Source organism: Nipponia nippon, unplaced genomic scaffold, assembly GCF_047370975.1.
Source record: "Nipponia nippon isolate SJK-2023a ecotype South Korea unplaced genomic scaffold, ASM4737097v1 scaffold_4, whole genome shotgun sequence".
Taxonomy (NCBI): Eukaryota; Metazoa; Chordata; class Aves; order Pelecaniformes; family Threskiornithidae; genus Nipponia; species Nipponia nippon.
Genome location: NW_028262358.1, coordinates 28586154 through 28598595, shown reverse-complemented (window position 1 = coordinate 28598595; position 12442 = coordinate 28586154). Strand labels below are relative to the sequence as shown.

The window sequence follows — 12442 nt, the reverse complement described above, 5'->3', positions numbered from 1 at the left end:
CAATATCACTACTTAGAAGACAGACCATTCAGTGAACAGTTGTTCAGTTGCTGATGACTATGGACAAGGATGATTTTTACCAAAATCCATTTTACAGTGCGAGGGATTTTACAGGGGCTCGTTCATTAGCTCTCCTCCTCCGGTCCTCGTCCCACATCCCCACTGAAAAAAGAAAAAATGCATTACTGTTACCAGTGGTGAAACTCGTACCTGTGCAGGCAGGTGTTGGGAGTTCTCATGCAAACAGGGCTTCTGGCATTTTTATGTACTCCATTATTGAGGGCAGCCCTAGGAACCACACGGTGAAAACAGCATCTGCCCAAAGGAGAGCAGTGGGGAAGTTTAGGGAAGAAATACTGTGTGGAGGATGGCTTTGTGTACCGTGCTGGCATGATAGCAAAACCTGTATAAATATAGCTCTGTGATGATATTGTAAATAGCGTCTGCCTTTCCCGTCTTTAACGTCTTCTCTAAGCGTTTCTCGCATGCTTGATCTCTCTTACATATGTGTGTGTGTGTGTGTGTATATATGTATATCTTATATATAAAGAGATTGCACACCAAATAAAAATCCATTTTATGTCCCAGCCCTTTCAGAACATACAGTGTGCTGTAGGTTTGGAGTTCCAGTGAAACATCAAATCAGATCTAAGGCATAGCTGCAGTTTTGCAAAAATAGTCACCACGTAATAGTGTCAGGACCGTCTCTGGAGGCGTTTCTAACAGACATCTTTGTATATTTAAACCCAAATTAATGAATGTCACTACATGGGCAGGAAAAAAATATTAAGCGTCAGCATTTTCAGTTGCTTCATGTATTATTTTGGAATTGAGAAAAGGCCCCAAGTGGCACAGAAGTAAACATTCATCTAACTTACTTGCAGTATAACTCATCATTCTAAATGTGGTTGTGTAAATTCAGCATCTGTTTTCAAGAAATAATATTTGTGCTGATTTTATTTGAAAATGTTTGTGGTCTTGCTATATGTTGTTACGCATATTTTCTCTCAACAGAGTTTGCACTTAGGATAGTGAATGCTCCGATGGCCTTGGATTTAGCGTTTGGCATACTGTGCGAGCTGCTGCAGCGGTGGGGGGAGATCCGTGCCGGTGTACCCATCCTGCTGGAGTGGCTACTGGGAGACAGCGATCTGGAAAGAGACTCAGAGACTTCAGCCCCGGTAATTGTAACAACCAGTTGCTACCTCATGTTGGGATCACCGCATTTCTGCAGTCTTGTGGTAGGAATAGAATGCAATATCTCATCTGATGAAGCCTCATGATCACTACTCCAGTATTAATTGAATTACAATTTAAAAAAAAAAAAAAATTCACAGGGACAGTATTTAGAATAGAGTTTGATGTCTGTTTCCTGGCAATATCAGCATAAAATTAAAGAGGCCAATAAGCAAACATTGAAATAAATCAAGAGTTACTTAACAAGTCATTGTTGACTGAAACATTTTGAGGCTGTAACTAATTGCATTCAGTATCATTGCAGATGATGGCTTGCATTGAATTTAAACTGCTGCTGTGGGTGCCAGGCACATCTGGCGTTCAAGCACAGCATTCTCCCAACTGCTGGCTTTTCCAGAGATGTCATTTAAATATTTGGTAACTGTACTCCCTTCCATATGACTGGTCCTGTATAGCACACGAAACGGCCTCGCTCACATCAGTTGTCTTCAGAGGGATTATTTACGTAAAGAAAAACTTTGCCACGCTGGTTCTGTAAAACCTAATGCTGTGTAATACACTGTGCTCTCTTTGTCTTGAGAAGACTGTAAAAATCAAAATAATGCTGGAAGGTAAACCGGAAGGAGCAGGAGCAGCTACATCTTTGAGAAATTTGTTGACAATTAATATGACCCATGAAATATATTATGAAACTTTTCTTAAGCCTGTGCTTAGGTATGCCTTTCTGATGTTTCACGGACTGATACAATTTTCCTTTTTCATTTAATCCACTCAAAAAGCTTCGTGATATAACAAATTACCATACTGGTTACAGAGAGATCTCTGTGAAATACAAGAAAGTTTCACAGGGGAAAGGTAAGCACATGTTAAGGATTAGGATTACTATTTACTTCCACTGTTTCCCAAGAGTTATACCATAACTGCCTGTTTTTTGAAGGTAAAATTTCTTTGGCAAAGTAGGAACCCTTTTTACTGCATTTTCTCAAACCTTTGAAAAATGATGCATGTGAATTTTTACCTTTTTTAATATAAAGCAGCTGTTCTGTAACAGCCTCTATTGTCATTATTTCTCTATATATCTTCCTTCATATCTTCTATAATTTTCTCATTATTATCAAGACCAGAAGTCATTTTCTAATCACTGTTGGTTTTCTTTTTGTTAAGGAAGAAGATGATTACCTGTTTGATAAAGGGGAAGTCAATTTTTGGGCAGAGAAGTTGACTCATGTCAGACAACTTAGTAAGCACCTTTTACAGCTTGTATCAGTGACTCATCTAACTTTACCAGATCACGGAGAACTTAATCGACTATCAAGAATAGCACTGGACCAAGCCCAGCTCATTGGACGTCACCTTAGAGCGCTACCTCCAACTCCAGAATTTTCCAAAACTGCAGAATTCACAAGATTGGCTATTCAAAACGAGAGAGTATCAGTCTGCCTTAAAATATTAAATCTGCTGAAGTCTGATGATACTTGCAAAAATGAAAATCTGGAAAAGTAAATTACTAGAAGTTCATCCCCAGGGAGCTGCGCGTATGTTACTGGATGGGCAGGGAGACAATGCTGATGATGCTCAAGGAATAAGGGATTGCTGTAATGACTCCGGTAAACCTGCAACAAACTATTCAGTATTCAGGCTAAACCCACATTTTTTATATATGAGTCCATTGATTTTTATTTCTTTTTTGTCAGATGTGCTGTGGGAGACTGTTCCTTTTAAATGCATTTGCTAATTTCATTCAGCTGAGCATGGTTTATTATAGCTACTGTAGGAAGTAAAGCAGCTAAACCTAATATTTTCCATTCATCCAGGTGCAGGCCACCTGTAGCTGTGTTATGTTTTATCCCACATTTTTGCCTCCTGTATTTTAATACCAAGGAAAAGTTGATTTTTTTTTTCTCCTTTCAAGATGTAGAACGGTAATTATTAAATTAATATGGTATTTTTTATTAAGTGTTTCTAAAAGAAAAGAAACAAACCTTGGCTTCTTTGTCCATGATAATTTTTAGACTACATTTTACATTTTACTGCATTTTCCTCTGGAGGAAGGCAAGGATTCTCACTTTGGTAGTAACCTTGTTTTGTGTGTGGAAGCAGCATTAGTTAGACTTCTGCATGCCTCTTTTTCCTGTAAATCAAATAACTACTTTTATAAAATTGCTCTAAAATGAAGACCGCTGCGTTCGAAACACAGCAGCTGCTCCGTTGCGAACAAAACGGTTTCATCTTTACTTCAAAACACCTTGCTCTGCAAGCAGTCTTGGAAAGTAAGGTCCTACTCCGTAGAGTGAGGCCCCCAGAAGGGTACCAGAGGTGGTGTTGCGCTGCAGCGCTTGCTCGCGGGAGATGCTGTGGCCGGCGCTCGGGTGAGGCGGCTGCGGGCACACACCGAGCGCTCAACAGCATCGCTGCCTGAAACACAAAAACATTTGCCGTGCTTTGCAAATGTATTTTTCTGGGAACTGAAATTGGGTTTCAATATGAAAATGAGACATCGAAAATAAATATTTATTTTAAAAGGGTATGTTCCGTTCCTTCAGCCAAGGGCTGTGACTTTACGGCTGGTGCCAGCGGAGCTGGGCGCAGCCGAGCCAGCGATGGACGTCGGTACGCGCCGTTATTTCAGCCTCCCTGCAAGCGTGACCGGTCCCATAAAGGGCCGTTTGCTTTCAGTCTCTTCACCTAATTGTACATTAGCACGGTTCAGTCTTAAATCTCGATGATGATGATGATGATGATGATGATGATGAGCAGCGCTGCCGCGGCCCGTGCCGCGGCCCGAGCTCTGCGTCTTGCGCCGCGCGCCCAGCAGGTGGCGCTGCAGCACCGCCGTACGCTGCCGCGCGCCCAGGGCGGGCGCAGGTCCCCGTAGTGCCAGGCTCTGGCTTAACCTCGCCAGGCCCTGGCTTAGCCCTGCCAGGCTCTGACTTAACCTCGCCAGGCCCTGGCTTAGCCCTGCCAGGCTCTGGCTTAACCTCGCCAGGCCCTGGCTTAGCCCTGCCAGGGCAAGGCGCGGGCCCGCGCTGCTCGCGCTAGCCGGGTGCTGCGGTGGCTGCTAGCCGACTGCTTCCCGCTTCTTGAGTTTAAATAGAATCCGCTGTAAATCAAGGTAAGCTTCTGAATTAGGTTTAGTGGACATCTGAAAACTGCACAAGACGAAGTCGCTACTCAGAAAAAGATAATTTAGGAACAAAAGTTTAAATACTGTCTGTAAGTTTCCAGGATTCGGGGTTACTTACAGAAGTGATTTACAATGAAACTTGAGACTTCAATAGGCAAACGGGAAATGCTGGAATCTGAGATGAAAAGAGGCTTCACAGAATGCGCGCTGCCCAGCTTAACAAGCCGCACTGTGAGTTGGGCTAAAAATTAATTTGTTTGCATCTGTTTTGAGCTCTCGGGGAAAGAACAGCCCAGATTATGTCTGGAAGCCACTCTTAAAAATAGTCAAGACCTGTACAATTAATTAACAGCTGCTGGTTTTGCCACACCTTTCCAACATTTTTGAACTAGTGTAGCAACAGCTTTTATAGTGGAAAACAAACAGAACTTTGTATAGTATCAAAATTACAGGACGGTTGTGTGACCTTGCTCGTGTCAGTGGTTAGCATAAGACTACCTAGTAACGTGGGCATTTTTTTTTAATTGCGTAGAATTTAAAATGCATATGCATATCTATTCAATGTCAACAAACGGATCAATGCAGACAGGTAACAGCATAGTAGTAGATCCACAGTGACCATAAAGCTTAGGTAACTTTGTGAAGCCCGGGGGACTTGGTTAATCGGTAAACCAAATAGCTCGAAAACTCAGTCGTCTTTATCGTGGTTTTAAAATGCAACTGTCATCCCACCTTAGTTTATAGAGAGCAAATAAAAGAAAAAATTATATCAGCGCACACACATTTCACCGCACACTGCTGGTGGCTGGAGTTACTATATAACTACTCAATCAAGAACCTTTAAACCCTAAGCAGCAATTGCCGAAGAGGGTTAGCAAAATCTCATAGCGGAGTATTGCTCTGCCATGTGTTTGATCAAAGCCACTTTATCAAAGCATTCCTCCAAATGACGCTGACACATTTGCTCCTTGCGCGATTATCATCACCAACTGTTTACTCGGTCCAGGAGCGGGCAGGATCTGCTCGGGCGGTGATGTTTTCACCACGGAGAGGCCTGGGAGGAGGAAGAGTTTGATCTCGGGTCAGTCCGCAAGCGCATCCCAGCAGGCCCGGGAGGCGGCGATGGGAAACGATGCACGGTGATGGGTGCGCGTCGCGGCCTGCAGCCGCCTCCCTCCGCTCTCAGGTGTGCGCCCGCCCGAGGGGCTGCGCCCCTTCCGCGGGGCCGGGGCCGGGAGAGGTAGGAGGAATTGCAACGTCGTTTCGGACGCCGGGGGGCAGCGGGGCGGGCGCTAGGGGGTGGCAGATCCCCGCCCGGCAGCCGGAGGGAGGCAGGGAGGGGCCGGCCGGGCCGGGGCGGGGAGCGGGGCCGGCTGCGGCGCTGGCAGGGCGGGGGCTTGCCCGGGGGGTGCCGGGGTGCGGGCAGGAGCGAGGTTCGGGCTTTTGATCCCACCGCGACTCCTCTTTCCCGGGCGTTTTTTTCGATCTCTGTTGCTGAGCCCGGGCCCAACTCCGCAGGCCAGGCTTGTTCCTCCGCGGGTGGGGGCTGACGGGCCGGGCCCGGCCCGGCGGCGCAGCGGAGCTCCCGGCGCCCCCCCCCCCCCGCCCCCCCGCAGCCGGGTGCGGGCTGCCCCCGGCGGGTCCCGCCTGCCGGGTCCCGCCTGCCGCCTCCCGCCTCGGAGGAGGAGGAACCAAACGGGAGCCTGAGCCGCATGGCGGGGTGGGGGGGGCCGAGTGTGAAAACCCGACGCGAAGTGCGCTAATAACCGCCCCCCCCGAAGTTGCTTTCCTTTGCAAATGCGTTTTCAAAGCGCAGGGCTCCTGCTGACGTGGTCAGATTTGCACCCTTGGATTTCCAGGGCCTGACGTCCCGGCTCGGAAGCTAAAGAGGATCAAACGCCTCGCCTGGCTTCAGCAGCAACAAAACTTTACGCGCCCGTCCCTTTTCCCCCTTCCCATTTGTCCCGGGGCTGAGCAAACGCGGGCAGGGACGGGGGGTGCGCAGCCGCTGCCTCCGCCGCCTTTCCCACGTCGCGTTTGCGCAGCCTTCCCGGCCCGGGGGCGCGGCGGCACCGGGCCCGGGGAAGGAGCCCGGCCCCGGGCCCCGGCCGCTGCCCTCGCCCCCGGCCCGGCGGCGGGGGGCGGCCCGGCGGGAGGGCTCCCGGGGCGGCGGCGGGGCCGGGCGGGAGGCTGGCGCAGCCCCGCGGGTCACAGGACCTCGGCGGCCGCCGGGGCGAGGCGGGGGGCGAGGCGGGGCGGCGGGGAGCGGGGGCGGGAGAAGCTGCGGGGCGCCTCCCGGCCCGGCCGCTGCAGGGTTCACGCCGCCTCGCCTGCGCGCCAACCTGTCCCGAACTCCAAACAGAAAAAAAAACCAAAACGAAACGAAAAAAAAAACCAACCACCCCCACCACCCCGAGCTCCCCAAAAGAGGGCAGAAGCGGCGGGGCGCCCAGCCCGTGCCCAGCCGCCGTCCCGCCGGTCGCACCGGGGCAGCGCGGCCCCGACCTTTGTTTCAAACCAATTACGTGGCAAAAGTTTATTTTCGGCGGGGCGGGAGGCAGAGGCGTCCCCGGCCCCGCCGCGCCGCTCCCACGGCCCCGCGCACCCGCCGCCGCCCGCCCGGGGAGGCCTCCGGCGGCTGCGCGGGCCGTGCCGGGCCCGCTGACCGGGGGCCTGGCGGCCGCAGCAGCCCCGGGGCTGCCGGGTGCTCGGAGAGGGGGGCGAAGGAGGGCGCTTGGCGGGGGCGGGGGGGAGGCGAGCCCGCACGGCGCCGGGCTGCTCCGCCTCGGCCGGTTCCGCGCCGGGAGCGGCCCCGGCCCCGGCCCCGGCCCCTGCCCCGCTCCGCCCCCGCTGCGGGCGCAGCCGGCTCGGGGGGACCGGGGGCTGGCGGCGGGGCCGCCGCTGCCGGCCCTCTGCAGCGCTCGGGGCGGCCCGGCCGGGCGCGGGGCGGGGCGGAGCGGAGCGGGGCGGTCGGAGCCGGGCACCGCCCCCGCGGGCCGCGGCGGCGGCGTTTATATGGGGGCGGCGCGGGACGCCGCGGAGTTCCCGCAGTCCGCCCGCTGCTGTGCAGCCGCCGTCGCCGCCTCGGCCCGGCACCCGCCGTCCCGCCGGGAAGGAGACGGGACCATTTCGGATCTCAAGCAAACGGCCCCCTCCTATCTAGTCGTGGCTTTTCCAAACCCTCCGAGGAGAGCGGGATCTTTCGGTCCTTCCTGTATTTCCGACCATTACAGGATCTAGAAATGTCGACGACACTTTTATCTGCCTTCTACGACATTGACTTCTTGTGCAAGGTAGGGAGGAGCGTGGTTCCCCAGGCGCGCCCCGGGCTGCCGGCGCCGGGCCGGCCCCGCGGTTTGCAGGAGGGCGCTGCGGGCCGCGGGGGCCGGGGGCCGGCTCCCGGCGGGGCGGGAGGCCCGCGGCTGGCTCGGCGGGCGGGCCGCCGCCTGACAGCTGGCCGGGGCGCGGCAGCGCGGGTCCCGCTGCGCGGCGGCCGCTGTACGGCGGCGGGCCCCGGAGAGGCGCGCCGCGCCCTCGCCGCGGCGGCTTGCGGGGCGGGCGCTCTCTGAAGTTTCCGAGGCGCCGAGCTGCGCTGCAGGCGCTCGCCCGCAAGTCTTGCGCTGCCGAGAGGAACTTCGTGAAAGTTGCGCACGCAGCGAAGCCCGTACGGGGGCTTCGCCCCGGCGCTGCCCCGCTCGCCCCGGCACGCCGGTGCTTGCAGCAGAGCCGCCCTCGGGGCCGGCCGGGCGGCGCGACCCCCGCCCCGAGCCCGGCGGTGCCGCGGCGGGGGCGCAGGGCGGCCGCGGGAGCCGTGGCGGCGGGCCGGCGGTCACCCTGCAACCCCCTCTCTCTTTCCCGCTCCCTGTCTCCCCCCTCCCTCCCTGCCTTCCCTCCCCCCGCCCCGGCAGACGGAGAAGTCCCTGACCAACCTCAGCAGCATGCTGGACAAGAAGGCCGTGGGGACCCCGGTGACCCCCCCCAGCTCCAGCTTCGCGCCGGGCTTCCTGCGGCGGCACTCGACCAGCAACCTGCCGGCGCTGGCCGGCGGCTCCAAGTTCCCCAGCCCCACCGGCTCCAGCTCTTCCTCCACCTCCTCCTCCTCCTCCTCTTCCTCCTCGTTCGGCAGCCTGAAGGAGACGGGCTCCGGCGGAGGCGGCAGCAGCAGCCCCACGGCCCTGCTCAACAAGGAGAACAAGTTCCGGGACCGCTCCTTCAGCGAGAACGGCGAGCGCAGCCAGCACCTCATGCAGCAGCTCCAGCAGCAGCAGCAGGCGGCGGCGGCGGCCGGCAAGGGGGGCGGCTCCGGCGGCGGCGGCGGGGCCCCCATCAACTCGACGCGCTACAAGACGGAGCTGTGCCGCCCCTTCGAGGAGAGCGGCGCCTGCAAGTACGGCGAGAAGTGCCAGTTCGCCCACGGCTTCCACGAGCTGCGCAGCCTCACCCGCCACCCCAAGTACAAGACCGAGCTCTGCCGCACCTTCCACACCATCGGCTTCTGCCCCTACGGCCCGCGCTGCCACTTCATCCACAACGCCGACGAGCGCCGCCCGGCGCCCGGCGGGGGCACGGCCGCCCCCCCCGCCGCCGCCGCCGCGGCGGGGCCGCACCACCACCCGCACCACCCGCCGCCGCACCCCGCCGGCAGCACCGGCGACCTCCGCGCCTTCGCCCCCCGCGACCACCCGCTGGGCGGCGGGGGCGGCGGCTTCGGGCACCCGCGGGGCGGCGAGCGGCCCAAGCTGCACCACAGCCTGAGCTTCTCCGGCTTCTCCGCCCACCACCACCACCACCACCCGCACCCCCACAGCGCCGCCGCGCCGCCGCCGCCGCCGCCCGGCGGCCGCCTGGACGCCGCCCTGCTGGAGAGCCCCGGCGGGTCGCGCACGCCGCCGCCGCCCGCCTCCGCCTCCTACTGCGAGGAGCTGCTCTCGCCGCCCTGCGCCAACAACGCCTTCGCCTTCTCGGGGCAGGAGCTGGGCAGCCTGATCGCCCCGCTCGCCCTCCACACCCAGAACTTCGCCGCCGCCGCCGCCGCGGCCGCCGCCGCCGCCGCCTACTACCGCTGCCAGCAGCAGCCGCCGCCGCCGCCGGGGGGGGGCTGCCCGCCGCCCCCCGCCTCGCCGCCCTTCAGCTTCCAGCCCCTCCGCCGCCTCTCCGAGTCGCCCGTCTTCGACGCGCCGCCCAGCCCCCCGGACTCCCTCTCCGACCGGGAGAGCTACCTGAGCGGCTCCCTCAGCTCCGGCTCCCTCAGCGGCTCCGAGTCGCCCAGCCTGGACTCGGGCCGCCGCCTGCCCATCTTCAGCCGCCTCTCCATCTCCGACGACTAGGGCGGCCGGGGGCCGGGCTGCCGAGCAAGTAAGTTAGCGAGCGAAGAAAGTGAATCCTTTTCTTCTTCTTCTCCTCCTTTTTTTTTTTTTTTGTTGTTGTTTTTATATACCTATCTATCTATATATACACCGAGAGCTGAACAAAACAAAAAACAAAAAAAGCATCTTGCAAAAGGGCAAATGACACGAACTGAACAAACCTATTTTTATAGAGAGACCTTGGAAGAAGGGGATTTCTGTTTCGGGGTTTTTTTGTTGTTGTTGTTGTTGTTCTTTGGAGACAAGTTATGATATGCACCAGCAGCAGCCATTCCATCTGTGTTCAAAAAAAGAAAACGAGAAAGAGCATTAGAAAAGCCACCACCAGAAAGCAACAAACAATCCGGGGAGCGCGAGTCCTGCCTGTCCAGCTCCTCCAGACCTTCAGACACACACAAAAAAAGTTACAAGCTAGTTTGTCTTTCGATCCAGTTCAAATAAAAACACAGAACGTACTAAACCTATAAGCTTTTTTTTAAAAAAAAAAAAAGAAAAATCCAACATCCTGCCAAGAATATGCCTTGATAACAACCTTCTTTTTTTTATATATCTATATATTATTATTATAACAAATGCTAAAACCTTCATTCCAAAGTTTAATATTGGTTCCATTGCCACCACTTAGTGGATGTTTGGCTTAGAACAATTTTTTTCGTTGTTGCTTTATTTGGAAGCACTCAACTGAGTTTAGTTTGTAATTGTTGGAGAATAACTGCTGATTTTTTTTTTTAATTTTTTTTAGCTGTTTGAGTTGATTGCATGAATGAGTCACTGCACACAACTCAATATGAAACTATTTAACTTATTTATTATCTTGTGAAAAGTATACATTGGTAATTTGTTCATACTGTATTTATCGGGTATGATGAAAAGCAATAGATATATATTCTTTTATTATGTTTAAATTATGATTGCCATTATTAATCGGCGAAATGTGGAGTGTGTTCTTTTCACAGTAATATATGCCTTTTTGTAACTTCACTTGGTTATTTTATTGTAAATGAGTAAAATTCTTAATTTAAGAGATTGTATGTAATATTTATTTCATTAATTTCTTTCCTTGTTTACGTAAATCTGAAAGATTGCATGGTTTCTTTATAGAAATCGGTCTCGATGCTGTGGAAGTAGTTTGAGGAATTTCTATGGGTTTTTTTTAGAATGTAAATGGTTGTAGCCCGTCCGAGTTGAAAAAACAAACGAGAGAAAAAAAGAGCAAAAAAAAAAAAAAAAAAAAAAAAAAAAGACTGACTTAGCAATCAGACTTCAAAGTGGCAAATCTAATTCAGACTTGTTTAAAGTAACCAAAAAGTATTTTTGTTGCCTAACTCTCCACCAATCACACTGTGATATCGTCTCAAAGTATGTAGCAATAATTGGGGGTCCCAGTATTATGTCTCACAGTGCCTTCTTGAGGGTCCATGCTTGCCTTAAATATCTCTCAACCAAATAAGTATTTTTCTTAATGCTTGAGATAATTTGAATGTAGGGATGGGTTTTAACTACAGGAAAATTTCGCCACTCTCTTGTTTTATAAGAATGGAGGCCATCTTTGGATCTGAAACTTTATACAGTACGTGAACATATCTTGTTTAATTGAATTCCAAAACTTGTAATTTTTTTTTTTCCTTATGTAGAAAGTCGGGAGTTTTCCAAAACTTTCCTGGACGGTGGATGAATGAGCAGTAGCTTAGTTTTGTTTGTACATAGGTACAGATTGAGCACTATGTACTCTTTTGGACTACTTTAACAGAAGTATGTTTTGAATGTAACTAAAAGATAAGTCAACTTGAGTTGTAATATATTTTTCGGGAGTCAGTTCACTACAAATTGTGTGAGACTGTAAACTTTGTACTGTAAATGTTTTGTAGTTCTCCCAATAAAATTTTTTTGGAAAAAAAAAAAAAAAAACAAACCAAAACCAACAAAACAAAAAGGAAAAGTAGCCCTTCAAACTGTTGAAGCCCTGTCTGCCAGGCAGGGAGTATTTCTTGCTGAACACCACCACCGCCCCCCCAGTCACAAATATATCTAGCTACAGATTAACCAGTTTGCACCGCAGCTCCAGTCCGCTCCTGCAGCAATCACTGGTCGGTGGCCAAAGCTAATAAACGCTTCCAGAAGGTTCGGGAGTATTAGCGTTAGCGGTGTACTGTATAAAAAGTGGTTTTTTTTGTTGGGGTGGTTTTTTTTTTTTTTTCCTTCTTCAAGAGAGGGTAAAGGATCAAACCTTTGCTGCTGGTAGCTTAACAGCTGGAGTGGAAAAAATCTAGTAATGGCATTTATCAATTGCATCGCTTATGGGGGTGTATGAGCGTGCCATGAGCCTTCCCGGCTGGTTTGGGCTAAGGAGGAAATGGCAGTTTGGGCAATAAAAAGGCATAATGAAGGTTTAGCCTTTGTCCCAAAAGCTTTGTTCCCCTTCACTCGCAGGAATGCGGACTTCTGCCTCAACGCTCCCGTCGCCCAGCCAAGGGCATATCGGTGTTAGTCAGGCTAGCATTAAACGTGTTAATCAGTTTTCAGGGCTTGGGTTTTAAACAAATTACCTTTCTGAGGGTATATTTATATAACAAAATACTCAGCAGCCTGGGGACCGTGTGTTCGTTAGTGCTGGAGGAATTTTCTTGGCTAATAACTCCACGGTTGGGTCCCTTATTCCAGTCAATCCCTTCAACTTTAAGTCATGATTTCTACCAGCTTATTTTTGTTCTTTTGTCATACTAATAATAAATGTTGTTAACATTATGGCATCTCC

General features: G+C 52.6%; 2 protein-coding genes across 6 annotated transcripts in view; both read left to right on the top strand.

Moving 5' to 3' along the window:
• THADA (THADA armadillo repeat containing) overlaps window positions 1–3815 on the top strand; it is a 165657-nt gene extending 161842 nt beyond the window's left edge. For 3 of the 5 annotated variants that reach the window (XM_087773897.1, XM_087773899.1, XM_087773898.1), the window contains exons 37-38: window positions 1015–1181; window positions 2362–3815. In XM_087773897.1, coding sequence (XP_087630023.1) covers window positions 1015–1181; window positions 2362–2700 — 506 coding nt within the window. In that variant the 3' untranslated portion in view covers window positions 2701–3815. Of the gene's footprint in view, window positions 1–1014; window positions 1182–1976; window positions 2053–2361 lie in introns of all 5 variants that reach the window. The other 2 variants (XM_087773901.1, XM_087773900.1) reach the window with 2 other exon arrangements.
• Window positions 3816–7352: 3537 nt separating this feature from the next.
• ZFP36L2 (ZFP36 like 2 zinc finger CCCH-type) lies at window positions 7353–12442 on the top strand. Its single transcript, XM_087773903.1, has 2 exons — window positions 7353–7614; window positions 8230–12442. The coding sequence occupies exons 1-2, from the start codon at window positions 7564–7566 to the stop codon at window positions 9646–9648; spliced, it is 1470 nt and encodes a 489-aa protein (XP_087630029.1). The 5' UTR covers window positions 7353–7563; the 3' UTR covers window positions 9649–12442.

Bases quoted from the DNA above. Each gene is read 5' to 3' on its own strand.
- ZFP36L2 (XM_087773903.1), top strand. From the start codon at position 7,564: ATGTCGACGACACTTTTATCTGCCTTCTACGACATTGACTTCTTGTGC. The intron at 7,615-8,229 runs GTAGGGAGGAGC...CCGCCCCGGCAG, and splicing joins ACATTGACTTCTTGTGCAAG to ACGGAGAAGTCCCTGACCAA.